A 26,397-nucleotide genomic window follows, 5' to 3' on the forward strand; every position below is an offset into this window, starting at 1 on the left:
CGGCGACGTAGGCGGGCCCAATCTTGGTCGCTAAGATACCACGTACTTCCGTTTCCTCCTCCCCCTCTCCTAGGCTCCGGCAAACTTAATCTCGTCCCTTCGGCCAATGGCAAATGGGCGGTAGGCGGGACCTTATTTGTTCGGACCAAAGAAACGCAGGCTAAGCCCGGAGTATCGCAGCCAATGAATGTGGGGTAGCCCCTGTAAAGTGGCTCGGGCGTCCCCACGCCTTTCTTTCCTCCTCCCAGCCCAACCCCTCCCCATCCCGGTTTTAGCACGGCGCTGGCCGCAGTCTTGACAGGAACGGGACGGGCCCAAGATGGCGGCGGCCGATGGCGACGACTCGCTCTACCCCATCGCGGTGCTCATAGACGAGCTCCGCAACGAGGATGTTCAGGTCCGGAAGCAACGGGGACTTGAGGAAGAAGGGAAAGGGGACCTGGGGGCACGGGCGTCCCTCGCGGACAAGGTTCAGTGTTCGCTGGGAGTGGCGGAAGGGGCGGCGGCCAATCAGCATTCCGTTTTCATATGTTAGGCTCCCCGGACTCGATGAGACGGTGCCCGGGATTGGTTGTCGGTCCAGCGGAGGGCGGGAGCGAAAGCGAGCTTGGAGGGTCCTGGGCCTGCGAAGTGCGCGCGGGGCCCCGGGCCTACGAGGCCGCTGCTCTGGAGAGAGTCGACCGATTGGGTGGGGGAGAGGCGAAGGAACGGCTCGGTGATTGGCGGCAGCAGCCCTTGAATGGCGCCTCGGGGATGCGGTGGGCGCGTGACTTGCTCCGAGTGGGGGAGGGGCCGCCTGATTGGTGGGGGGTCCGGGTAGTTTTCACCCTTCACGGTTTCAGCGGCTAAGGCTCTGCGCTGTGGGGTAAACTTCCCAAATGGAGACTGAGACGTGAAGACTGACTATACAATTCCTGCCCTCCACTCTCTCCAGTTTTGGTGTAGACCCCCGAAGGGGAGAGGGGCGAAAAGCTCACTCCCAAAGTGGGAACTGGCCAAATTCAGGTACGAATTACGAGGTGGAAACTCGCCCCCCTTCCAGGATCCTCCCGTTGAGTGGAGGGTGGGCAGTGTACTAAACAGACTTAACATTTCTAATGTGTGGGAGCGGGAGGTTCAGGTATCTGAGCCCAGCAGGCGAAGTGTTGAGAAGAGGTAGGGTTCTAGGGTTTGCCTATCCCAGCCCTGCCTCTCACCCGAGTGACCTTGGGCCGATTACTTCACCAATCTGGGCCTTTGTTTTCCATAAACTGTGGTCTAATAATAGTCCTGGTTTCAATGGGAGTTTGTAAAGGGGCTGAACGAGTTAATAATACGAGTCATATAGAACGGCGCCCGGTCTGTTGTAAGGGCCCAATAAATGTTAGCTGTAATTGTGGGGAGTGGTGATTGAAGAGTTTCGATCCTCTCTTTGGGCCTCAGTTTCCCCATTGATAAAATTGTGCGGGTTACACTGGCCCAGCCTCTGTGGTTTGGGCTCTTATGACCGTAGTTCGGGAGTCAGAACAGCAAGGCCAGCTGCCCAGTGAATGTCGAAGTGGTGGCAGATGAGGATTAATCCAGAGCTAGATCAAGTGAGGCCTGTGGACCAGCAAGGCAAAGACTTTGGTGAGGTGGAGGAGCCAGTGCCAGGCTTTGCATAGAGGAATGACATGCTCTGAGTTTTTGCTGTCGAATAGGGCCCAGGCAGGAGCAGAGAGACCTTTCTGGATGCCACTGCAGAGCAGCACCAGCATTGGCAGGATTGGGGGTATCTTGAAAAGGAGAGTTGTTGGGGTTTGCTGGTGGTTTGGATGCGGTGTGGTGAGTGATGGAGGAGTCAAGATGACTGAGGTTTGAATGCCAGCACTACCGGTGCACTCCCTGTGTGCCCTGGACCAGTCAGTGCCTTGCGTGTTCTGGGTCCAGATTCCTCATCTGTAAGGAATAATGATGAGTGAGGAAGCAGCATCTGCCTGGTTGGGAGGTTGCAGTGGAATTGGCCCCTTAAGAAGGCATTCAGTGATGACCTCATTCAGTTGTCATAGCAGTTTATGGTTTTATATTTGAAAAGTGAGGTTCAAAGAAATTGCTTCCTTAGCCAATGAGAAGCAGTGACTGGGTTGCATTGTCTCGGGTTGTTTGGGGCCCCACGTTTCTTAAAATGTGGTCCACGGGTGGAGAGACCAGGTTTCTGTGTTACTTATACTGTCTGCTTCAGTTTTCTCATCTATGAAGTGGGAATAGGGAATTCCCTGGCGGTCCAGTGTCTGGAACTCGGCACTTTCACTGTATTGGGCTCAGAGTTCAGCCTGTGGTTGGGGAACTAGGGTCCCGCAAGCTGTGCAGTGGAGCCCCCCCCTCCTCCGCCCCAAAAGTAATACTTAGCATTTCATAGGGATATTTCAAGGATTAAATAGGTTAGTACAAGGAAAATGCTTAGAACAGTGCGTGACATGTTTTAGGTTTTCATTAAATTTAGTCTGCCGCTTGTGGTAAGGTGAGGGCTTCATCTCTCAAAGGTGAGATGCTTCAGGAATTTAAAAACTATTCTCTTAATGGTTACTATAGAGCAGTGGGTCTTAACAGGTTGTCACGACTGGTGGGACGAGTGCCGCAAGCAGTAGCTAGGTATGCTACCCAACATCCTGCACTGCCCAGGCCCTCCCTTCACAAGGGATGGTCCAGCTCCAGAGGTCAGTGGTGCCGAGGCTAAGAAACCCTGCTGTATGCTAGCCTGCTAAGTGCTTTGTGTGTGTTTGTTGAGTCCTCACAAAAGAAATCTGAGATAGGTGCTGGGTTTTTTTCCAGTAAATGATTTTTGATTGTCAAATCTGAATCCACAGAGAAAATAGTACCAAATCCAGATTCAGCAGTTTTTTAAAAAAATTTTATCATATTTTTTCACCTGTTTCTCATCCTCTCCCACACACACTTTTTTTTTTTTTTTTTGCTGAAGTATTTTAAAAATAAATCCCATGCCCCAGATACTGTCTCCTACACACTTCATTATGCACCTCTAAAACCATGGACTTTTTTTAATTTGGCTGTGTGGCACAGCATGTGGGATCTTTGTTCCCCAACAAGGGATCAGACTAGTGCCCCCTGCATTGGAAGCATGGAGTCTTAACCCCTGGACAACCAGGGAAGTCCTAAAACAACGGGCATTTTAATAACCACAGTGACATTATCATACATCAGTTCAGTTCAGTCACTTAGTCGTGTCCGACTCTGCGACCCCATGGATTGCAGCACCCCAGGCCTCCCTGTCCATCACCAACTCCTGGAGTTTAGTCAAGCTCGACATTGAGTCAGTGATGACATTCAACCATCTCATCTTCCGTCATCCCCTTCTGCCTTCAGTCTTTCCCAGCATCAGGGGCTTTTCAAATGAGTCAGTTCTTCACATCAGGTGGCCAAAGTATTGGAGTTTCAGCTTCAGCATCAGTCCTTCCAATGAATACTCAGGATTGATCTCCTTTAGGATTGACTGGTTTGATCTCCTTGCAGTCCAAAGGACTCTCAAGAGTCTTCTTCCAACACCACAGTTGAAAAGCATCATACATGACAAAGTTTTTACAGTGATCTTTGATGTCATCTAACAATAAATTCATATACATAAATCAGATTTTCCTGATTGTTCCAGAAGTGTCCTTTTACAATTGGCTCCTTTAAATCAGATTCTGAATCTTCATTCTGAATGTTTGGTCATTGTCACACAACCCAATAAATACTGAAATAGGACTTTGCCAACAGCATTGGGTTTCAGGGCAGCACTTTGCACCACCAAGCTGGGCCCTGTGGAGACAGAGTAGGCCCGGAGGTGACACAGAGGTGGCTGTGCCATGGGTGGAGGCAGACCAGGGTTTCAAGTCCTGGTCTGGCAACTTGATGAGTTACTCAACCCTTCTGGGCCTTGATTTTCTTGTTAAGTGAGAAAAAGGGTGGGAGACACACCCGGCAGGGTGTGCTGTGAGGATTAAATGAGATAAACTGTGTAAAGACAGCAGGTTCTTGCATGGTCTAAGACATCTTGGGTGCCCACACCTTAGAAATATGACGTCCCAGACTCTGGTTTCTTTTCTGGAGCACATAGAGAACATGGGTGTTTGAAGCAGAACTCAGTAATCAGGTTGCTCTGAGAGTTTAGTTGGTGTAGGGTGGTGGTGAAGGATGTGAGTTCAAGATCCAGGCTCTGCCGTGCCGTCTCTGGATGACCTGCATTTTTAAAGACTTGAAAAATATTTATGCTTGCTGTTTTTGACCCAGCCCTGTACTCGGTTCGGGAATCACCAGCTGGTAACAGTCATGCCCCTTCCTCATCCCAGAGACAAATCACCTTCCAAATGGGGGAGCAGGCACCACCATAATTATAAGGCCAGGTAAACTGCTAAGAAAGGACTCGTTTGTGCTGCGGTTTCCAAGGAGGTGGGGAGATTACTTTTTTCCTTTCTATTTCAGGTGAACTATTTGTTCCCTGCTCAAGAAATAAAAATACATGAGAAATAATGATAAGAATAATGGTTAACACTTGCGTGCTTGCTTCATGCCAGGCTCTGTGTCTTCTTTATTTGATTATCCCAGCAATCCTGTGAGACAGGCATTGTTGTGATAACCATCTTACAGTGAGGAAACTGAAGTTCTGAGGTAGCAGGGATTTACCTGGGGACCTTAGCCAATTGGTAAAGCCAGAGTGCATACTTGTTCATTCTTTACTTTAAAAAAAAAATCAGATGCTCCAGAAATAGAGATTGTGGTCCTCATTTCACTCTGGTGATGCAGAACTTTTCACCCCCATCTGCCTGCACACACCCACACACATTATGTTCATTTAAAAACATGATTCTTCGTGGAATGAGGTGGAAGGATGTTAGGATTTTATAGACGTTGAAGAGGCACTTGCGTCACTCCCTGGGCGTTTCCAGGGCTGAGGCTTGTTAAAGCAGCCACCTTGCAGCGCCTGCCACCCCGCTCATTCCCAGCCACCGGCTCTACCAGACTGTAGCAGTTTGGAGCATATTCCCCCAGGTTCTTTCCTTCTCTGCCTGTAGAAATAGATGTGTAGCCTAGATTTAAAAAAATTAATCCAGCATTTATTGGACTCTTCTTGTTTGCCAGGCTGTGCCCTGGGATTTGGAGGCACAGAGTGCAGAAGACAGAATCCCTGCCCTTGTGAAGCCCACGTTCTGGGGGGGAAGGAGAAACAGTGAACAGAGAAGTACAGTTGACCCTTGAACAGCACAGGTTTGAACTGTGTGGGTCCACTTACGTGCAGATTATTTCAGTAGTGAATACCGTGGTATTACGTGGTCTGCTGCTGGTTGAACCCACAGATGTGAAACTGAGATGCGGAGGGCCCATTGTAGGTTAGACTCAGGTTTTCAGATGAGCGGATTGCGGGCGCCCCAACCCCGTGTTGCTCAAGGATCCGCTGCCTGTGTTGGAAATGATGAGAGTTAAGATGTGTAGTGATGTGGCTGTGCCGGTGTACCCGGGGCAGGCATTGGTGAGGAGCCCTGGTGTGTCTTGTGGGAAGCTGAGGAAACAGCATGTCAGCAAGTAAGAAGATCTGACCGTAATGTTTGTGTTTTAGTAGCTGTTGAGGGAGCTACTATGACAGGAACCCAGGGAGCAAAGAGAGGGAATGGGAAGTGAGGACGAACCTGTACACAGGAGCCAGTCCTGTTGGGCCTCGTAGTCCACAGGAGAGCCTTCGGGTGTCACTCAGCGTGAAGCGAAGACATTCTACATGTGGGACCGTACTCCATGTGGTCATATCGGGGAAGCTCTGTGGATTGAATGTGACATGGATTTTAAAAAGTGGTAGCGTTTCTGTGTGGATGTAGTGGTGAGAAGGGAGTTTTTATTTATGATGTCTCGTGTAGTAGGCTGAGGGCTGCTGGGGACACAAGCAGCCCTGGCTCACGGTGATACGTGTGGTCGTGGAACCATGGGTGTGAGCAGAGAGGTTCTGCTCATCCTCCTACCGCTCATCAAAGAGGAAAATCTTTCCTGGACGTTCCTTGGCCGGCTTGTCCTTATGTCTTTCTGTCCAAAAAGAACTCAGTCACTGACTGGAGTAGTTAGGATTAAGGTTGGCTGTAGTAGTGTCACTCAGTCGTGTCTGACTCTTTGCGACCCCATGGACCGTAGCCCGCCAGGCTTCTCTGTCCATAGGATTCTCCAGGCAAGCATAGTGGAGTGGGTAGCCATTCCCTTCTCTAGGGAATCTTCCTGACCCAGGGATTGAACCTGGGTCTCCCACATCGTAGGCAGATTCTTTACCATTTGAGCCACCAGGGAAGCCAAGGTTGGCTGTAAATAATAGGAAGACTCTGAATAAATGATACTTAAATGACTCACATCAATAAGTCTGGCGGTAGTTCAAGCAGGTGTGACACTGTAGGTGTTGTGGAGTCCCAGGCTCTTACACGTTGTTCTGTTGTCTTCCATCCCGCCCTCCCCAGTCCCAGGTTACCTCAAGACCCCAAGATGGTTGCTGAAGCCCCAGCTATCATAGGCCCATTCCAGACAGGGAAGGAAGGATGAAGAATGTGACCCCCATCTCCCCATAAGAGCACTTCTAGATGTCACACACACCGTTCCCACTTGGATTTCACTGGCCAGACATTAGTCTCATGGTCACATCCAAATGCAAAAGTGATTTAAAAATATCTTTGCAGGGACTCACATGCACAGATGGAAACCAGAGGTCCTAGGCGGCAGTATAGCCCAGTGCAGGAGCTCTTAACCTGGGGTCCGTCTGGCATTCAGGGCATGTCCATGACTTTGGGTGAGGAAGATAACATCAGGGAGCGCCTGTGTGCTTCCCACTCAGATTTCACTGGCAGTTCACGTTCACCGTATTTAGTTGTTTATATGTTTCTGTAGGTCTGTTTCTATATACATTTAATCTTTGGCTAAAAAGAAGATGCAGGGCCTGTGATGTTTAATCTGGAGACCCTCTTGCTGCCAGGCCGGTGAGTGGACCACTTCAAGCCCAGGTGGTCCAAAGACCCAGTGACACTGTGTGAAAAGTGGGGTGTTTTTCTGAGGAGAGGCCACCATGGCATTTCTTCAGGCTGTCATCATTGTGGTTGCCAGAGAGAGTCTTAGCGCCTTCAACCGGAGGGGGTGCAGGGTCCCAGGCACGTTCCGCCCTCTTCAGAGCCGCACAGCCCGGGGAAGAGCAGGCTGAGGGAGCCCTTGCTGCTCCCTCTTCACCATACTCCCTTCTTTCCGCTCCTCCTCGGGGGAGGAGTCCGCTTGTGCTTGGGCTGGCGAGGCTGACGGGCCTACCCAGCACTGGGGTGTCGCCTTGCCCTCTCCGCACAGGAGCTCACGGCTGCAGCCCCGCTGTCAGGCTGAAGACACAGAAGGCCAGGCCACCCGAGCAGCTGGGGTTGGGTCCTGGCCCACTCAGAGCTCATTCAGACAGCTGTCTGCGCCCCCGAGCCTACCTCCATGCTGGTGGAAAGGTGGCATTGGTTGTGTTCCCTGGGATGAGGGCATCAGATGAGGTCCTGACACTAACATTCTGAGCCTGAGGCCTGCCTTGTGTTAGCAGAGGGTGCGATTTCAGGGGTGGCCACGACAAAGCGCCGCAACTTAGGTGCTGCAAACAACAGAAAGGGTTCTCTCTCAGCGCTCTGGAGGCCAGAGGTCCGAGGTCAGGTGTTAGCTGCATTGGTTCTTTCGGGAGGTTCAAGAAGTCCGAGATCATGGTGTTAGCTGTATTGGTGCTTTCAGGAGGTTCAAGTTTGAGATCACGGTGTTAGCTGTATTGGTTCTTTCGGGAGGTTGAAGAAGTCAGAGATCACGATGTTAGCTGTATTGGTTCTTTCGAGAGGTTCGAGAAGTCCGAGATCACGGTGTTAGTTGTATTGGTTCTCTCGGGAGGTTGAAGAAGTCTGAGATCATTGTGTTAACTGTATTGGTTCTTTCAGGAGGCTCCGTGCCTCTCCCCAGCTTCAAGGGGCTGCCAGCCATTCTTGACAAATTCCTTGGCTTGTGGACACAGCCCCAGCTCCCTCTGTTGTCTTCACACGGCCTTCCCTCTGTGTCTCTTCGTCTTCTCTCCTGTCTCTTGTAAGTCACTGCCGTTGGATTTCGGGCTCCTGTCTTTCCTTTCCTCTCACACCCCTCCCACACTTAGCACTTCTGACACCAGATGGCTTTCCCCCTTCCTGATCAAGCAGTTCTTGGCAACACCTGCTGGATGTCCTACAATTGGCATTAAAGCAGGCCCCCTCCATGGATTTGATTATTTGCTGGAACAGCTCACAGGACGTGAGGAAACACTTGCATTTACCAGTTTGTTATATAATAAAGGATGCAATAAAGAGTCTAGATGAACAGCCATGTGAAGAGATGCAGAGGGCGAGGTCAAGGGAACTTTTGTCCCCTGAAGTTGGGGTGCATCACCCTCACGGTATGTAGGGGTGCACCCCAAGCCCCATACTCTGAGGTTTCTTACAGAGGCTTTATCACATGGACGTGACTGATCATCCGGTCAGTGCCCCTCTTGGGGGAATGGGGCTTGGGGCTGGAAGTTCCCAGCTTCTGAGCATGGCTTGCTCTCTCTGGTGACCAGCCCCATCCAGGAGCCCAGCCAGAGTCACCTCATTAGAACAAGAGACATTCCCATCACCCAGGAAATTCCAAGGAATTTGGGGGCTCAGTATCAGGAACCAGAATTGAAAATCAAACATCAGAACAAGAGATGCTCCTTGTGTTCCTGTCTCTTAGAAAGCTTCAGGGGTTTAGGAGCCAGGAATTAGGGGTAGACACATACTTTTCTAATGTTTCATGGCACCACCACCACCCCCTGCCCCAAATTCAGGACGATCTCGAGGTGCTTACTTAGTTACATTTGCGTATTTCACATTTACCACTACTGAGGGTTAGGACTGGGACGTATCTTTTTGCAATCACTGTTCAACCCACCGTACTAGTGGAATTACTACTGCTACTGCTAGTCATGTTTTTACAGCAGTGTCATTATAATATTGTTTGTTCTGTTATCACCACTGTAAACCACCATCTACCATCTAACCCATCACTGGGTTACAATCCCCGCTCCATGCTGCAGAGCTCTGTGACCCTTAGAAGGGACTTTGACTCCCTGAGCCTGTTTGCTGTCCTGGGGTAGGGCCTGTAACCCTCTGCCCTCAGCTTGTCGTGAGAGCTAAATGAGACATGCAAGTGAGTACTCTGCCTGGGACTGGGCCCAGCACAGTAGGCTGGGAACGTAGCTGCTGCTGCTGTTAAGAGCACAAGGTGGAGTGTGTTAGTGGTATTGAGCCAAAGAGTGGGCACAAGTAGGAGGGTGGGGAACTTGGGCATGCAGGCACAGTGTCAGACAGAGTGATCCTGGAAAGTGCTGAAGGGGGTGTTGGCTCAGTGAGACCCATCAGGTGCTGTTGCTGAGGCTGCCGCTGTAATTTAACAGCTCAAGGTCACACAGTCACTTGGGAGGCTTGCATTACTCAGCACCCACACGTGCTTAGCGAGGCTTCCAGCGGCCGACTGGGTCCAAAACTATCACCTTAAGTGTGGGCTTGCTAACGTTCTCCCTTCCTTTTCTTCTTCCCCTCATTAGCTTCGCCTCAACAGCATCAAGAAGCTCTCCACCATTGCCTTGGCCCTCGGGGTCGAAAGGACCCGCAGTGAGCTTCTGCCCTTCCTTACAGGTACAGTGGAGTCCTGGGGCCACCTGGGGAGTGGGGAGTGGAGTGGGGGCTTCTGGGGGTGGTTCCTGCCAGATAGGAGAGAAACCTCTCCGTGAGTTTAACAGATTGTTCGTAAGTGCGGTGTGCTGGGCGCTGGGGGCTGGTGCAGGGACTAATGGAAGGGGGTCTGAAGGCAGATGGAGGCTGGTTTGAATTACAGCCCCAGTTAGAAGCTGGTGACTTTAGGCAAATTACTTAACTTCTCTGTTCCATAGAGTTTTTATGTATGAAACAGGCATGGTCATCATGCGCTATAGCGTTGATGTGAGCATTAAACAATAATAATAGTAATAATAGCTAATACTTACTGTAAACTGACAATATGCCAGATAGTGTTCTAAACCCTTTCTTGTGAGAATTAAGTTTGTTCACATAGAGCTCGTGCTCTATGCCACCATCGTTGTCAAGATTATCTCACAGTAACTTAAGGCAGGTAAGACTACCGCCCTCATTTTATAGATGAGGAAACTGAAGTATGGAGAGATGAAGTGACTTAATTGGTCGTTTAGTTAGGAAGTGACTCAGGATATCTATCAAGTCACGCTGGCTCTGAACTTGACAGTATTGGTGGTCTCTCTTCCCTAGCATCGCACACCTAATCACTCATTCCCACCGCCCGCCCAGGTAGAGGGTGGCTGCCAGGTTGAGGAAGCGGACTGGAGCATGCTTGTTCCCCAGGGTGAGTCAGCTGTGGGGCGGGACTGTAACCCAGTCAGTCTGTCTTGTCCCGCAGACACCATCTACGATGAGGACGAGGTCCTCCTGGCCCTGGCGGAGCAGCTGGGCACCTTCACCACTCTGGTCGGAGGCCCCGAGTACGTGCACTGCCTGCTGGTGAGTTTGGAAGCCGGGAGGGCCCCTGCCGGCCCCTGGGGCGTCAGAACCAGGATCCTCGCAGGGAGGGGAGAGTGTAGGCCAGGCTGGGGTCATCTTCTCTGAACCTTGATGATTCACTTTAACCCAGCAGGTCAGCAGGCTTTTACTATATTTGAACGAAAACGCACCTGTCTTCCTCACTGTTGACTGGGCGTGTCTGAGCAGCGCCAGGCCTCACCTGGCCCTCTGCGTGTGAGGTTTTCAGTTGGGAGTCAGGCTCCACTTACTTGCTGGGTGACTTGTAAGTCACCTGACTTCTCTGTGCTGTCCTTTCCTCACCTGTAGAAAGGGAGTCCTTAGAACTTACATTGAGGACCACCTCAAGAAGCCTTAGTGCAGTACTTGGCATGTAGTAAGCACTCAGAGATGTCAGCTCCGTTGTCATCCTGTCCACGCTTTGAGGTAGAGACAGTCACACCGTCTATGGCCGTACCACCCTGGACTCGCCCGATCTCATCTGATCTTGGAAGCTAAGCAGGAGTTGGTCCTGGTTAGTACTTGGATGGGAAGACAGTCACACTGCTAGTGAGTGGCAGGCTGGGATTCCAGGCTTGTCCCCGTGGCTTTTCCTGAGTTCCTGTCCATGTGACCCTGTGTTGGGTGATGGCGAAGGTCAGAGATGGTCAGATGCTGAGAGTAACTGCTGTTTGGGAGAAGGGAAGGGAGGAGGCGCTCCAGTCCTGTGGCCTGGGTTGAAAGAACCTTGGAGGTTGCTCAGTTTTCACTGTTTCTCAGAACCGCCATTTCCACCTGTGATTCTGTCTTTCGTGATCCCTAAAGATATGTCTTCATATTTTGGTATCTGCACTTGATGGTGTTTTGTAGTTAGTCTGCAGGCTTTCTTTTAGTGGTATACGTATCATTGCCACATTTTTAATGAGACTGTAAAAAATTTGTTCTTGATTTTTTTATTTTTTATCACGGTGAGTTAGTAATAGTTACCATTATTAATCGCACCTTTATTAGTAATAATGGTGGTAAATAGTTACCATTATTAAGAAGTAGTTACCGTTTTCACCACTCTTTTTCCATGACATTAAGTACATGCACACTGTGGTGCAGCCATTGCTACTGTTCATCTCCAGAACTTTCTCATCTTCCCCAAAGAAACTGTGCTCATCAAGCAGTAACTCCCCAAGCTCCTCACCCCAGCCCCCAGCAACCACCATTCCACTTTCTGTCTCTGAGTCTGCCTGCAGACATACCTCAGAAATTGTGGGTTTAGTTCCAAACTACCATAATAAAGAAAGTGAATGTCACAATAAAATGAGTCACATGAATTTTTTTGTTCCCTAGTACATATAAAAGTTATGATTACACTTTACTGTTGTCTATTAAATGTGCAGGAACATTCTGTCAAAAAAAAAGATACCTATCGTAGTTAAAAAATACTTTCTCACCAAAAAACACTAACCATCATCTAAGCCTTCAGCAAGTTGTAGTCTTTTTGTAGTAGTAACATCAAAGGTCACTGATCGCAGATCATCATAATAAATACATTAATAATGAAAATGTTTGAAATATTTTGAGAATTGTTGAAATGTGACACAGACTCAAAGTGAGCAAATGCTATTGGAAAAGTTGATGTTGATGGACTTGGTGGGTGCAAGGTTGCCACACACCTTCAGTCTGTAAAACGCGGCACCTCACGTAAGGAAGCATACATTATGCAGTCTTCTGTGAAAGGCTTATTGCATTTAGTATAACGTCTTCAAGGAGTTCATCCACGTTGAAGCTTGTGTCAAATGAGATTTCTTTTTCACATGTAAGGGCCTGGCCCTTTTGGCTGCTTTTGGAAACCCCGAGATTTGCTTTCCCCGGCCATGTCCCCCCGTGACAGTTGGTGGAGCTGGAAGCTGGAAGCAGCTCTGCTCCCTGGATTGGACACTCTTCAGCCAGTCTCTGCCCCTGCTGTCCCCTCCTGTCACCTTTGCCCGTTGCTGCAGTCAGTCACCTGCCTGGGTCCTGGAAACATCTCCATTTATGATTTCTTTCTGCTTTCTGTCCCTGTCAGGCCAGGTTGGACTTCAGACCACAAGCCTCCACCCACATGTTTATTTGAACAGATTAGGATAAAAATTGAGTCTCCCTTCTTTAAGTCAGTAATTCCTGCATTCCTGCTCTGTGCTAGGAGGTCTGCTGGGCTCCAGGTGACCCCATGGTCAGCCGGTCACACGTCCCTAAAGGAACACGATCACTCCAGGCCTCGCAGTAACAAGAGTCTCGAGCCCCAGGTTCTCCAGTATTGTGAGATCCTTGTGTGGTTGCCTGTCAGAAACCACAACTCTGCCTTTCAGCCCTTTGGAGGTTCTGGAGCCAGCTGGCCTGGTTTAGATCCTGGCTTGTCACTGTTCCATCTCGGGCAAGTTGCTTAGCCTGGCTGTGCCTCAGTTTCCTGTTAGTTTAGAATGGAGACAGTAACAGGACGTGCTTCACAGGACTCGTGAGTTAGAACCAGCACCGCTGGAGCTGTGGCCCTGCTAAGAACATGCAGTAAATAGACCCTGCTGTCAACATCAGTGATTATTACTGCACTTGGAGATGCCAGGGACAGCTGTGGCCCTCTCAGAAGGTGACATGTACAGCTTGGGGGTTTGTACACCCCACTGAAGTGCCTTCAAGGACCTGTGCGTGAGGTTCTCTGTTGTGGTTCTTCAGAGAGGAGACACTGGGTGTGCGTGGGCCTCTGGTGATCAGGGAAAGCCTGTCAGAGGAGCTGAGTCCCTGCAGGGGGGCAGCCGGGAGCTCGGGGGGGCTGGGGAGGAGCTGTGTACTGATCTGTTCTGCCCCACAGCCGCCCCTGGAGTCGCTGGCCACGGTGGAGGAGACGGTGGTGCGGGATAAGGCAGTGGAGTCCCTGCGGGCCATCTCGCACGAGCACTCCCCCTCCGACCTTGAGGCCCACTTTGTGCCCCTGGTGAAGCGGCTGGCGGGCGGCGACTGGTTCACCTCCCGCACCTCAGCCTGCGGCCTCTTCTCCGTCTGCTACCCCCGCGTGTCCAGTGCCGTCAAGGCGGAGCTTCGACAGTGAGTCCCCCGGCCTCTGGGCCCTGGCGAGACCCCTCCTCCCGCTTCTGCTTGGTCCCCTTCTCTCAAGCCTCAGGCTCTGTTAGGCCCATCCAGCACCAGGAAGCCCCTGAGCTCTGCCAGCCCTCAGAGAGCAGGTGTCTGGACATGGCCGGGTGTCAGTCCAGGCACTGCCTCCTGCTCATTTAGGAAATGAAGACAATGATGGTTCTTCCTCCTGTTGGTTATTTAAAAGAATTACTGTGTATAAAACGCTTAGGACAGACTCTGGTACATGGCAGGCACCCAGCCAGTGATGTGTGGTGCAGTCGTTGGCCTGTCTTGGTGTGGCAGATGGGAGGCCGCCGCCTCCACCACCTCCCTCCCTCTTGGCTGAACCCCAGGAAGTTGCTTGCACTTGAAATTTGGCCTGTGGAAGAACCAATATTTTTAATTGGATTAAAATCTCCCATTAACATGTGTTTCCTCTCTTCCCTCTGGACTCCTGTCCTTCCACCATTGTCCTGAACTGCGGGCAGCACGCCCAGCCCCTGAGCCATCACTCCGGCCAGGACAGCGGCATGCAGCTGCTCGCAGGCGCTTAGAGGGCTGTTCTGGGCCCCTTGTGTCTCTTTAATTGGAAGCAGTTGGTGCTGGAAAGGAAACGCTCTGAGCAGCTTCAGTGCAGTGTCTTAGCTGAGCAGAGGCTTATTTATGTGGTCACAATAATAGATAGAATCAGCAGCTGTGGCTTGCTGTAGACCTGTGCGCTGAGAGACGGCTGGGTGTCTCACACACGGCGTCTCGTTTAAACCTCAGTGGCCCAGTGGGGTGGGTTCTGTTATCAGTTCCTTCGTGTAGGGCTGGGGAGACTCAGAGGCTGTCACTTGGGTCAGGATTACTCGGGCAAAGCCAGGAGCTGCAGGGCTGCCTGGGATTTCAGGGTTTCCTCCTCCTGAGCCCCCTCTACCCACCCAGGTACTTCCGGAACCTGTGCTCAGATGATACCCCCATGGTGCGGCGGGCCGCAGCCTCCAAGCTGGGGGAGTTTGCCAAGGTGCTGGAGCTGGACAATGTCAAGAGCGAGATCATCCCCATGTTCTCCAACCTGGCCTCTGACGAGCAGGTGGGGCCGCCTGCCCGCCCCTCTGCTGCTTCTCCCTGTGGTGGACCCCGAGTCTGGGGAGGAGGCCCAGGGCTGATGGGGCTTCTGCTCCCCCTCCTTGTTCCCACCCTCTCCCCAGGACTCGGTGCGGCTGCTAGCGGTGGAGGCATGCGTGAACATCGCCCAGCTCCTGCCCCAGGAGGACCTGGAGGCCCTGGTGATGCCCACCCTGCGCCAGGCTGCTGAGGACAAGTCCTGGCGCGTCCGTTACATGGTGGCCGACAAGTTCACGGAGGTACGTGCAGGGGCTGTAGACAGCGTCTCACGGACGGGGAGACGGAGGCCTCAGGAAGGAGTGGGTCCACATGGAGCTGGGGTTTAGTGAAGCCCAGTGGGTCATCCGGGCATCGAAGCAGGAAGCTCTCCTGTCATTTGATTAGCTCACCTGTCAACCCTGGTTGGTTGATAGTGGCAGCTTGAAGTATTTCCTTGAGGTTTCTGAGGCCAACTTAAGGTTCTGTGGGGGAGAACCACAGGAGCAGAGAAGAGTAGCATGTGTGTGTTCCCGACCTACGAACCTTATCTCCTTTGATGGAGACGTCTTTCCTTGGCCGTAGGCGGCCTCCTCCCTGTATGTTACCTGTGGGTTGTGTTCTCATCTCTTCTTATAAGCGCTTTAGAGGTTTTGGCTTAGAGCTCACCTTAATGACCTTATTTTACCCTGTTACCTCTTTAAAGACCCTGTGGTCAAGTATAGTCACATTCTGAGGTACTGGGGTAGGGAGTTAGGGTGTCAGTGTATGAATTTCAGGGGATACAGTCGAGCCCCAAAACACGGCCCAAATGTTAGAATGGTCAGAGTGATGCTGTCAAGCAGGCAGAACAGATGCCATGTCTCTGAGGACAGTGCTCTTTCCATGGAGTCTCAGTGGCTCGTCGCACAGACATGTTTGTCAGGCTCCAGCTCGTGGCTGGGTGTTGGGGGTCCAGTGAATTCGGCGCATTCCTGGCCTTCAAGGAACAGGCAGCCTGAAGGGGGAAGGTCAACTGAGACAGGGAATGCAGTGAGACAGCATGACAGGCGCAGGGCCGGCTGGTGGGCATGGAAGCGCCGAGACAAGGAGGTGCTGCAGCAGGTTCTGGAGGACGAGAGAGAGCCGGGGCAGGAACTGTGTCCCGTGTGTGCAGAGGGCCTGGGTGGTGAGAAGAGCACAGGCAAGAACGTTGGGCATGGCTCTCGGGGGAGAGGAAGCTGGAGAAGTGGGCAGCAGGCCCCTCTCCTTGCAGTTGGGAACCACCCTGCTCCCCCAGGCCCTCACGAAGCAGCTTCACAGCAGAACCTGTGCATTTTTCCTTGCCTGGTTTCCTGAGGGGTAGGGGGGACCCTAACCTGTATTGTGTTATTTTAATTGCAAGAGTAATATCAGTTCTGGTAAACAGTCTTAACACGGAAATAATACAAATGAGAAAGTGACAGTGATCATACATCATTAGTCTTTTGGAATCAGGGACAGAAAACCCAACCCGAGTAACCTGAACAGTAAGGCAGTCTGCTGTTACTTTTAATGCAGACAGCAGTGCTCTGCAGTAGGTACCCTCGGGGTTTGAGGAAGCAGAGGCTCAGAGAGGTGCAGGCACTCATCCAAGGTCACACAGATGATAAGCAAGAGTAAGAACTTGAGCCAGGCAGTTGGACTCCAGGGCCACGCTTGTGAGCACAGCCCTGCCCAGCTCCTCGGCACCATACACAGTTCATCACTGCACAACAGGGAAACTGAGGCTCAGAGAGGCTCTGAGACCTGGCTGAGGTCGCCCGTACGGCACCTGCGTTACATCTCAGCAGTGACACTGAGGGCTGCTTTTGCCTCAGTCTTGGTGCCTGTAACTTGATTTTGTGCTCATTCACTGAAGGTGCTCGGCAAGCCCTCTCACCTCCCCCGCCCTTCCTTCCCTTCCTGCAGCTCCAGAAAGCGGTGGGGCCTGAGATCACCAAGACGGACCTGGTCCCTGCCTTCCAAAACCTGATGAAAGACTGTGAGGCCGAGGTGAGGGCCGCCGCCTCCCACAAGGTCAAAGGTTGGTGCTGGTGACCAGAACACAGCAAGCGGGCGTGTGGGTGGTGGGCTTGGTGTCCGAGGGGCTGCAGGCAGAACGGGCACCTCGGGTCTCATCTCCCGTCACCTCCCTCTCGCTGCCCACAGAATTCTGTGAAAATCTCTCCGCTGACTGTCGGGAGAATGTGATCATGACCCAGATCTTGCCCTGCATCAAGGTAACAGGGAGTTTGGTGGGAGGAGTAGAGCATGCCTGAACCTTCTGGAACGAAGGTGGAGATAGGGCGTGAGGGGCAGCCTGGTGCAGACTGAGTTCCCAGCCTCCTCGGACCAGGCGGTGTTGGGTTTAGAGCAGTCAGGAAGCCTGAGGGCAGGCGTAATCTGAGGCTTGGGGCTGAGCGTGATCGGGGAGTGCTTCCTCCTCAGAGCTCACAGCATCTCCTCATCCACAGAGCTTTGAGTTTGGGGCAGAGGCCCCCCGGGGGGCAGGGGTTGTTGAACTCCAGGCACGCCAAATGTGTAAGGAAGACACTCCAGTTCCCCTCGTGCACTCAGGCTGGATCGAGAGGACAAAAGCAGGCAGTGTCTCAGGGTTCGTAGGACTTGAGTCTCTGCAGCCACTGACCCCATGGCTCCCGTCCTCCTCCCTCCCAGGAGCTGGTGTCTGACGCCAACCAGCACGTCAAGTCGGCGCTGGCCTCCGTCATCATGGGCCTCTCCCCGATCCTGGGCAAAGACAGCACCATCGAGCACCTCCTGCCCCTCTTCCTGGCCCAGCTGAAGGATGAGGTGTGGGCGCCGTGGGGCTCTGCACACTGGCGGTGGTGGGCGGGGCAGCTGCTCCCTGGGGTCGCCGGCACCTGCGGCAAATGCCCGGGTCGCCAGGGAGTTGAGTGTCTGTGGGCCTGGGGGGCTGCCCGGTAGCTCATTCGCTTATTTGGCATTTGTTTCATGTGCCTTTATTCTGTACTAGTCTTTTTCCTGGGCATTAGGGATACTGAGAAAAAAAAGGAACAAGACCCTTTTGATCCTCCAGGACCTTCAGAGACTGGCAGTGGAGAGGGACAGATGGGCGGTCCCTTGACTCCCTGATCATACAGGCACTGTGACAGGTTCATGTCTATCCAAATTCAGGCTAAGGTACCTACTAGAGACCTCAAAGTGCCATGGATTAAATAAGGTGGAGAATGGTTTCTCTCACAGGAATCCAGGGGTGGGGGGACCCACACTGAGGGCGTTGTCCCTGCTGACCCCAGCGCCCTGTGGGTCTGAGGTGGCTGCCCTGATGTGTTCCGTCTCAGCCGGCATGAAGGGAGAGGGCACCGACCAGCAGCAGGCCAGTCCTCTCAGACCCCAGAGAGGGTGCCCATCCTGTCTGCCGATGGCTGACCTTAGGTTACAGGTCTCCAGCCTGTGTGGAGGTCAAGTTGATGCCACATGGCCCAAGGGCCTCACCATAAGTCACATTGTTAGTATGATCTTTTTGACATGGCCCAGGGTCCTTAGATCATCTCCCAGAAGCTGGTGGGGGGCCAGTCCTCTGTTTGGAATGTGCCAAGTTTGAACAGCCTAGCCCTGTCCAGTTAATAACCCTTTACTGCACACTTGATTATTTGGTTCACTGATTGATTTCAGCCCATGCCTCTTCACCCCACAGCTCCCAGAGGGAGATGCAGGAAAAACTGACTGTGGTGTCTGCCCTCCAGGAATATATGATGTTGGACAAGGAATTAAGTATATTTGTGTTCCTTTTCTTAGAGGTTGCTTCAGAGATTTTTGGAAGCAGATGGGAATATAGGTTCCCACTCTGTGCTAAGATAGAGCATTCCTATAAGCCTGCCATAGGTTGAAATGGCATAGAGTGAAGCAGCTGTTTTTTTCTTTGGTAAAAGCACAAATCCTCTTTGGGTTTCTTTTAGTGAAAGCAGGAACCCATGTAAGTCTCTCATAGTGGTGTGAGGTTAACTTTAATGGGGGCTACCTGTGTACATGTGCATGTGTGTTTGTGTGTATGTTAGTCACCCAGTCATGTTCGACTTTGCAACCCCATGGGTAGCCCACCAGTCTCCTTTGTCCATGGAATTCTCCAGGCAGGAATACCGGAGTGGGTACCATTCCCTTGTCCAGGGGATCTTCCCAACCCAGGGATCAAACCTGGGTCTCCTGCACTGCAGGCAGATTCTTTACCGTTGGAGCCACCAAGGAGGCCCATACATGCGTGTAGTGTAAGTCAGAGCCTTGCCTTGGGCTCTGTGTGCGGTGCACCTTCTCAGAATGCTCCTGTCTTCTCCTCAGTGCCCGGAGGTGCGGCTGAACATCATCTCCAACCTGGACTGCGTGAACGAGGTGATCGGCATCCGGCAACTGTCGCAGTCCCTGCTCCCTGCCATCGTGGAGCTGGCGGAGGATGCCAAGTGGCGGGTGCGGCTGGCCATCATCGAGTATATGCCTCTGCTGGCGGGACAGCTGGTGAGAGCGCAGGCCTTGGCCAGGCCCTCTGCCCGGGGAGGTGGGTGGTGCAGTCAGATCTGGGGGCTGTGCCAGGGCCCTGGGGCCCGTGAGGGCCCAGTGGAAGGTGTGAGGGCTGTCGTGGGAGTCAAGGGGAGGGAAGGGAAGAGAGCCCCTCAGGTGAAGTGGAACAGTGCCTGGCTGTTTGCGGGGGTGGGGGCTGGTTTCCCTGGGCTTTGCCCAGATCTGCGCAGTCTCAACCCTGCTTTGTTATCTCGTCTCCTGCAGGGGGTGGAGTTCTTTGATGAGAAACTCAACTCCTTGTGCATGGCCTGGCTTGTGGATCATGGTGAGCACCTCCCCAGGATCTCTGGGAGGAGTCTGGGGCTCCAGAAGGGTGTAGGGGTGGATTGTTTGGGGCAGGTGGGGGGTGGGCATCACCCCATTGCTGCCAGGTACATGGACCAGCTCCCTTGCTTTCTGGATTCCCACAGGAGGTCAGGGTGGGAGGTGGATGAATCAGGTCACCCGGGGCTGCCAGGTCCAGTGGAGAGTCTGAGGACCACCTGGCAGACAGCCCGAGTTTGAATCCTACTTCCTGGCTGTCGAACTTTAAACATGTCACTTGCCACCTTTGAGCCCACACTCTATGAAACATAGGGTGCCTCATCCCAGTCTTTGAAGGCCATTGTGAGAATTGCTTATTGTTTTCACTAGGAGTGGCAAAAATAAAAGTTAGCATTTGTCTGTAACAGGCTCCATTCCACGTACTAAGTCATTCACTTGGGCAAATTCAGAGCCTCAGTCTGCCCGTCCGTGCCTTGGAGCTGTTGAGAACGTGCTACGTGAAAACAAAACCCTACCTCTAGCGCACAGCCCTCTCTTTCTCTGCGAGTTTACGGGTTCTCATGTGGCCTGGTACCTGGGGCTGCTCTGCAGGAGGGAGTGAGTGTGACTATGAGTCCCCACCTGCGTCAGTCCCTCACCTCCTGAGTCTCCCCCTCCCTTCTCCTCCTCCCACAGTCTATGCCATCCGCGAGGCAGCCACCAGCAACCTGAAGAAGCTGGTGGAGAAATTCGGAAAGGAGTGGGCCCATGCGACTATCATCCCCAAGGTCTTGGCCATGTCTGGGGACCCCAACTACCTGCACCGCATGACCACACTCTTCTGTATCAATGTGAGCGCCCACCGGCCCCCACCTCTCCCTGGGGGAGGGGAAGTAGACGGGAGAGGAGGAATGGAGAAGGTCCTCGGGGGAAAGCTGGCTTGGGAGTAGGGAAGTGGTGGGATCTGGGGCCATAGGGGTGAGTCCTTGGGGAACTGCAGACCGGAGCTTGGGCTCCCTGGTCAGAGTTACAGGGCCTTTGCAGGAGGGGACCTGCATGGGGGAGACGGGAAATTTGGCCGACAGAACAGTGATGGCTAGGTCTGTCTGAGCACCCCCTCCTTCCCCACAAAATGTGCGATATTTATGATACAATGGTTAAAGCACAGTTTTCTAGAATCAGACCTACTGTTTAATTCTAGCTCTGCCATATATTGACTGTGCACCTTGAGAAAATTACCTTACCGCTTAGTGCCTCAGTTTTCTCACCTGTAGAGGGTTCATACCAACAATCACAGCCCCAGACTCCTGAGGCCGTGAGATTGATCTGGTTATACAGCTTAGAACAGTGGTTCATATGTAACGTATGGTGTGTATGTAATATGTATACGTATAGTGTGTATGTAATACGTAATGTATGGTGTGTGTGATACGTAATGTATGCTGTGTGTGTGATATGTAATTTGTAATGCATGCTGTGTGTGTGATACGTAACGTATGGTGTGTATGTAATATGTAATGTATGCTGTGTGTGTGATACGTAATGTATGGTGTGTGTGTGATACGTAATGTATGGTGTGTGTGTGATACGTAATGTATGGTGTGTGTGTGATACGTAATGTATGGTGTGTGTGTGATACGTAATGTATGCTGTGTGTGTGATTGTAATGTATGCTGTGTGTGTGATATGTATGCTGTGTATGTGTGATATGTAAATGAAATGTAAACAGTAGAAAGTGCTTGTATGTAGTCACTTAAATAAACCATAAACTTAAATAAACCACTTAAATAAACTTAAATAAAACCACTTAAATAAACCACATAACTACATATTAAAGAATGAGATTTAAAAGTTAGCATAAAATTGTTCCGGTAATCCCTTCCCTTGCATCACTCTGGAGACCACGGCACTAAGGAAGGGATCCCAGGGTCAGGGATCCAGTCCCATCCCCAGAGGATGAGGGAGACTCTGAGAAGAGGAGCTGGGATGGGACAGTGTGGGCTGGGGGTTTTCAGGGCAGGGAGACGGTGGAGTTAGGAGGGTGTTAGGGGACCTGGGAACTTGCAGAGAATCAAGGCCCTCAGGCTGGGCGAGTCTGAGCTCAGAGTCCCCCTGATGCTCAGCTAGTTTCACCCCCAAGCCTGACGGCCACTAAGTGTCCCGGTCAGAGGGAGCGAGGACTCTGGAGAGTCACCCTCTGCTGCTCCCTGGCCTGCAGGTGCTGTCCGAGGTTTGCGGGCAGGACATCACCACCAAGCACATGCTGCCCACCGTGCTGCGCATGGCCGGGGACCCTGTCGCCAACGTCCGCTTCAATGTGGCCAAGTCCCTGCAGAAGATCGGGCCCATCCTGGACAACAGGTGAGGCCTGCCCCTCCTCCACACACGATTGCATTTGTATCAACTTCAAAAATGGATCAAGGGGGACGCAGGCGATGGAAGTGAGAATGGTGGTTATTTTGGGGGAAGGGCCTTGTGATGCCTGCACCTCTGTCTGTCCAGGACACAGCTTCACCCCTTAGTTTCTCTCTGAAGGCTACCTTTGTCCCCCAAACAGCTGACTGCCACTGCAGAAGCCTTTCCCTTGGCCCTTACCTCCCTGGGACCCTGTAGGGCTGAGTCCCTCCCTCGGGCGCTTGCTTCTCCTGTTAATTGTCGGCAGTTTGATCTGCCTTCTCCCAGTCTGGGCTCCGTGTGGGTGAGAATCAGGAGGGTTGGGTTTTCCACTGTGTCCACACCTGATGGGCAGTAGGCCTCAGTAGATAATATTACACAAATCCACGGCGTCATGTGGCCGAGGCTCAGAGGCTTGAGGTTCTGGGTTTTCTGCCCCACCTTTCCACACCACCTCACCTGCCTATACCTATTCTGGGCCCCCAAGGCCTCTGTCCTGGTTTGTGAGACTTCCAGCCTTCCAAGTACTGGTTGCTCTGGCCCCTGAGAGCTTTCATGCACCCGTGTGTCTGCATCTGTGCAGACACCGAGCAGCCCCGCCCAGCTGACCCCTCGCCTTCCCCCCTCTCTCCCCAGCACGCTGCAGAGTGAGGTCAAGCCCGTCCTCGAGAAGCTGACCCAGGACCAGGACGTGGATGTCAAGTACTTCGCCCAGGAGGCTCTGACTGGTGAGGCGTCAGGAATCTGAGACACCGGCGGGAGGGGGTGGGGGTCTGCGAGGGCAATGCTTGGCCTGGGAGCAGCCATGGGCAGCGGGTTGGCTGCCTTCTGATTCCTGCCTCTTCCTGTTCCCCCAGTTCTGTCTCTCGCCTGATGCTGGAAGAAGAGCCACCGCCAGCCTCTGGTGTCCGCCCTCCCCCGCCAGGCTCCTCCCTGGGGGGACAGTGGGGGGCCTTTGGCTGTCACTCCCTGTGCATGGTCTGACCCCAGGTCCCTCCCCCGGCACAGTTCCTCCCTCAGCCCGGGACTCTGACTCCTCATGTCCACCCCCCACGGGGCTGGGGGCACACAAGGTGGGACAGAGCAGAGACCCTGGGAGGAAGGGGCCACTCCCGCCCTCTGGGGGAGAGACGCGAGCATCCCAGGTCGCCGGCTCCTGCTGCTGTATGGGGACCCCTCCCCCATCTCCTCCACCTCCCTCCCTTCCTCTTGGTGGTTTTTTTGTGTCAATTGTGCCGTTTTTATTTTATTGCCTTTCCCCCCTTTTCACAGAGAAATAAAGGCCTAGAAATAGCTGGTCCTCTGGTCTAAGTCACTAGATGGAGAAGGGGGCCCAGCCTTGCGCTTCTTTCTGGTGAGGACTGACTGGACTTGCCACACTCCTGTCTGCGAGTGAGGAGGATTCCCTGGGAAGCCGATGGGAGTGCCCCTGGCCCCAGGGGCCAGCGGAGTCCTGAGGTGCACTTAGGTTTCACAGAGACTGGCTGAGTGTGTGGTGGTTATAGCAGGTGCCTTGGCGCCAGACTGCCTGCGTCCAGATCCTTGTCCTTCCGTTAATAGCTGTGTGGCCTTGAGTAGGTGCCCAGGCTCAGATTGCAAGACTGTAAAATGGGGGTAACAGAATCTAGATTGAGCGGGACAGGAATGAAGACTAAATGAGGTGATCCACACAGAGTGGGCAGTGATGTTTGACGCATGAGAGGAGTGGGCCAGGAACTCTCAGGATCATCAGGGCTGCGACAGAGCAGGCTGGGGACTGTGGCTAGACAGAACCACTTGTTCTCTCTCAGTGTCTGTTCTTCTGTTTCTTTAATACTGATTAGACACCTGTATTTTTAGTTGGGCACATGGCTGCCTGGATTCAAGGCATTTTCTCAGGGTCTCTTGAAATTCGGTGTGGCATTGCAGCTAAATTCAGGCCAGTAGTATGTGAACAGAAATGGCACGGGCAGCTTCTAGAAGGCATTCCTAAGCGGGGAAATAATGCTTCCGCCTCCCTGCTGAGCCCTGGATGGCGGGACCAGGGACCAGGACCCATCATGTGGACCAGATGGCAGGAGTGGGTGCAGCCATCCCAGGCCAGGACGTGAGCCCAGAAGTGCAGGCCCAGCGAGGCAGCAGCGCAAGACAGGCGGGGCCCAGGGTTCCTGATGCTGTCGAGGCCCACACGGGTTACCTGTCACCTGGTGGAGTTAAACGTATAAGTGACTTAGGGGTTTCATCACTTGGCAAGTCATCCAGATCCTAACTGATGCAGGGGCCAAAGAGCCTTGCAGAGAGGAGCAACAGATGATGCAGATGGTGTGTGTAAAGTTTCACAGAGAATGTGACACCCGAGTGAAATCTGGCCTTGCAGGGTGGCAGGGACCTTGGCGTTTGGTGGCAGGTTGCTTTCACCAGCCAGCTCTCGTGTTACTGAGTCCCTGCTCTTTGTTAGAGCAGATCAGACTCTGGGGGATGAGGGCGAAGGAGACCCTCTTCCTCGTCGTGCTAGCCGACATTCATTTCCTAAGGACAGGGCCTGTGGTTTAAACTCAGCCCATCGCTCTCTGCACCCCCTGCCTCACACACACATGTGCCTTCCTAAATAGAAACACTTGAAGGACTGAGGGAAGAGTTTGTGGGGTGGGGACGAGGGTAGTGTAATCACTTGCAGCGTGATGTTGAATATTCTGGCTTAGCCAGCAGCCTACCAATAATGAATGACCCATGGTGTCCCACTTATATTTTCCTGCCTTTCAACCCATCCCCCAAAACTTAGTGACTTAAAACAGTGAAACGTATCATACCTCATCATTCTGCAGTCTGGGCTTGGCTCGTTGGGAAGGTTCTGCTCCATGTGGTGTCTGCTGGGGCTGCAGCCTTCAAGGTGACTTCTTCACTCCCACGTCTGGCCCTCAGCCAAGGCCTGCTGTATCTTCTCCCAGCATTTGGCTGCTCCAGGGTGGCTGGATGTCTTTATCTGATGGCTGATGGCTCCGGAGCAGTTTCCAAGAGAACAGGTCCCAGTTTCCAAGTGCCTTTTAAGCCTCTGCTAGCATCACAGGCCAAGTCAAGTCACGTGGCCAAGCCCGAGTCAGTGTGGGAGGGGCCGCTCAAGATGTGAGCGCTGAGTGTGGTTCATTGCAGACTGCGGATGTAACGGTCCTCACATGTGTGGTCCAGAGATGGCTGAGCTCCACTGCTGGTGAGCGGAGGCATCGAGAGCGTAAGGAGATGAGGCTGACTCTGACTCCAGGGCGTGTATTTTGGAGAGAGCTGAAGATGGAAGCTTTACCCTGGGAGGCAGAAGAAACTGCAGGGCGTTTTGGCAAAGTAGTGACAGCATCCGAATTGAAGGGCAGGTTGAGGCTGAGAAACCTGAGAGAATTCTGGTCTAGGTGAGCTGGAGCAGGTGGAGTGAGGGGGGTGGCAGGTAATGAGGGTGACAAGGAAGATTCCCAAGGAGGCAGATTGGGACTTGGTGACGCCTGGATTAGGGGAGTAAAGGGAAGGATGCAGTCACCTTGGCACCCAGAATTCGGATCTTCCCAGTCTCAGCACCCACTACTCCCTGGGAAACGTTCTTGGTTCCTGCAATCCCACACATGCTTCAACATCTCAGTCTTTTGCCTGTAACGTGAACCTCTACCTGGAAAGCCTTCTTTCCTCCTCACTTGTCAGGGGAACAAGTAATTTGGTGTGCAGAGTGGGAAAGTGAGACTGAGTGGCACAGCGAGCATGGAGGAGTAAGTATGTAGGGGTCAGATCCTGAGGAGCCTCTTCAGTAGCAGGGTGGGGGGAACTTGGCCTTGAACTTGGCCCCGAGGGACGAGGTCCAGTAAGACTTGGGGAGATCTTTCCAGGGTCAACAAAGCCTGGAGCCCCGGAAGAGGCTGGGATGATGGTCCTGGAAGATGAAGACCTCACCTGGGCAGTGGTCAAGGGCAGAGGGCAGAGGGATCGAGGAAGTGGACTTGATGCCACTTCCCCTTCCAAACCACAGGAAATTACACAAAGAGTAGCTGGAAGGAAGGCCTGTCTCTCCCGTCCTTGGTTCTCATCCGAATATCCAGTCTCGGCACATGCCTGTCTTCAGTCTGCCCCTGTCCAGCTGTGTCTTCCAGATGGGAGAACAGCCCCAGAGTGTGTGGGGTGTGTGATGTGGGCTCTTACAGAGCGACCACACCAGAACTCCACAAACCTCCCAGAGGAAAGAAAATGCCTCAATGTCCTCTGATAATTTAAGATCCTCTTCAGCCCAGCCAAAGACGGAAGCTGGCCCTACAAGTTAGATGAGGCCGAGCGGGCTATGGCTGGCTTAGCGCTGTGGGAGCTGTGATGCACATTGTAGAAATTCTTTTATATGAATCACTGGGGGCAGAACCTGATCTGACCTGCACTACTCTATTGACAAAAGCTGACTTGGACTGCTGTGTAGAGTATTATCCCTTTTCTTGTGGAATAGAAAGTACAGCAGAAATGTCCTTGTGTTTGG

At 52.6% G+C, this 26,397-nt stretch overlaps 1 protein-coding gene across 2 annotated transcripts; it reads left to right on the plus strand.

Moving 5' to 3' along the window:
* Positions 1 to 262: 262 nt before the first annotated feature.
* On the plus strand, positions 263 to 23,213 carry PPP2R1A (protein phosphatase 2 scaffold subunit Aalpha). 2 transcript variants are annotated; one of them, NM_001037477.1, is given in 15 exon segments: positions 263 to 397; positions 9,581 to 9,671; positions 10,444 to 10,544; positions 13,381 to 13,613; positions 14,571 to 14,718; positions 14,837 to 14,992; positions 16,659 to 16,773; positions 16,899 to 16,969; positions 17,406 to 17,540; positions 19,047 to 19,220; positions 19,488 to 19,548; positions 20,223 to 20,377; positions 21,745 to 21,887; positions 22,557 to 22,648; positions 22,778 to 23,213. In NM_001037477.1, coding segments are annotated over 15 exon segments (1,770 nt in total). In that variant the 5' UTR covers positions 263 to 319; the 3' UTR covers positions 22,795 to 23,213.
* The last annotated feature ends 3,184 nt before the right edge of the window (positions 23,214 to 26,397 follow it).

Source organism: Bos taurus, chromosome 18 (assembly GCF_002263795.3).
Source record: "Bos taurus isolate L1 Dominette 01449 registration number 42190680 breed Hereford chromosome 18, ARS-UCD2.0, whole genome shotgun sequence".
NCBI classification, from domain to species: domain Eukaryota; kingdom Metazoa; phylum Chordata; class Mammalia; order Artiodactyla; family Bovidae; genus Bos; species Bos taurus.

Bases quoted from the DNA above. Each gene is read 5' to 3' on its own strand.
- PPP2R1A (XM_059876835.1), top strand. From the start codon at position 14,605: ATGGTGCGGCGGGCCGCAGCCTCCAAGCTGGGGGAGTTTGCCAAGGTG. The intron at 16,970-17,405 runs GTAACAGGGAGT...CCTCCCTCCCAG, and splicing joins AGATCTTGCCCTGCATCAAG to GAGCTGGTGTCTGACGCCAA. The intron at 21,888-22,556 runs GTGAGGCCTGCC...CTCTCTCCCCAG, and splicing joins GGGCCCATCCTGGACAACAG to CACGCTGCAGAGTGAGGTCA.